The 1545-nt window shown below is 38.8% G+C and overlaps 1 protein-coding gene across 1 annotated transcript in view; it reads right to left on the reverse strand.

The window, feature by feature from the left end:
- LOC103514478 (nucleolar protein 56) overlaps window positions 1–779 on the reverse strand; it is a 24007-nt gene extending 23228 nt beyond the window's left edge. Inside the window, exon 1 of the mRNA XM_017446237.2 lies at window positions 591–779. Coding sequence (XP_017301726.1) covers window positions 591–642 — 52 coding nt within the window. The 5' untranslated portion in view covers window positions 643–779. The remainder of the gene's footprint in view (window positions 1–590) is intronic.
- Between the last annotated feature and the right edge of the window lie 766 nt (window positions 780–1545).

Below are 1545 nucleotides of genomic sequence, written 5' to 3' on the forward strand. Positions count from 1 at the left end.
CCCATCTTCTTGTGCAGATAGGTGGCCAGGGATTTACGATAGTCAGCGAGGGCAATCACTCGGGATGCAAACATCTCGATGTTGAGGAGATCCACCGGGGAGATGTCCATGCCTGGGAGAAGAAGGAGAAGGAAGTTTATTAGTTAGACAAAATATAATTTGTAGTAAAAGTTACTGAATTATTAGCATTAAGTTAACAAAGGTTTTCATTACTATCTATTACCAACAAGTATAAAGAACCTTTCCAATATCTTTCCAGGAAGCAACCCTGGGTATGCAAGTCTAGTTAGCTTGGTTGGTAGCATGTCTGCTCAACAAATGCACTAGGCTGTGGGTTTGATTCCTACCCGGGGCGGAATTTATCCTGATTAAAAAATAATGTTTGTTTTCCGAACGGCTGGCTTTCTCCTATCTAGTCTTCCTTCTCTTTGATTTTGGGATGACAAGACCTTGGCAGTTAAAGTTCCCCCTGTCTTTTCTTTCAATAAAAGAAAAAAAAACTAGGTGTGTGAGCCCCTAATATGAGGTTGCCACTCGGCCACAGAGGTTGCTACCACATAAAATGAGATTTACATTTCAGTTCAACTTACCCATACTGGATCTTGAGGCATCGAGAATAGCCTGAGCTTTGGCCGAGTCCATCACAATTTCCTCGAGCTCTTCCAACTTGTCAGCGTCAAATGTTTTACGATTACCAACGAACTTGGCAACACGGGCATACAGATAGTTCTCGGGAACAATTTTGTACAGCTCTGGGAAGTGGTATGAGTACCATTCTCTGAAGAAAATAAATAAAAATAATCATTGTTAAACTGGTTGTCCAGGGAAATGTCCATCTCACTCATAAGAATGAACTCTACGAGACTTCCAAAGGCCTAATCAGCCCGAAAATTTTAAAATAAACTATCCTTTAGTGTTGAACTTGTTAAATAAAAGTTAAAGGTGTGTCAAAACATTGTTGACTAATGCACAAGGTGAATCTAAGTTGTCAAGGCAGTGTGGATACCTATGTCAGTCAACATTGATTGATGTTGATCAATGGCCGGTTGACTATGCTGTGTGGACACACCTCAAGAATCTTATATTATAAGAACAAGATCCATTCACTCATTCACATTTCACACACTGATCGCTCTATCTCGAGAACCACAACACCTAGTTCTATTGAAAATAATGTCCTAGCGTACAAAAAATTGGGGTTTCCAGCATAAAACTTACCTAGATTAACAAGAGTTTTTTTGTCAGCCTCTCAATCAGCCCTGGGTTGATTGGACTGAGAGTTGTTTTTAGGCACAGAATTTTACTACTGGATGTCTCTTGCACTCAACCTTTACTATTTCTTTAGCAAGAGAAATTTAAGGGTACCTCCCTGTTTAAAGTCCCCAAGCCAGACTAAGTCTACAACCCCTCTTCTTTTTATTTATTATTTATTTATTATCTTGACCATAACAAAGGGTCTTGGCAGCACAAGCTGAATCGACCAGGTCATTCATTTATTGGAGTAAAATTTACAAATATAAAATAAAAAGAATAAACAATAATCAA

This window comes from Diaphorina citri, unplaced genomic scaffold (genome assembly GCF_000475195.1).
Source record: "Diaphorina citri unplaced genomic scaffold, Diaci psyllid genome assembly version 1.1 scaffold1149, whole genome shotgun sequence".
Classification (NCBI taxonomy): domain Eukaryota; kingdom Metazoa; phylum Arthropoda; class Insecta; order Hemiptera; family Psyllidae; genus Diaphorina; species Diaphorina citri.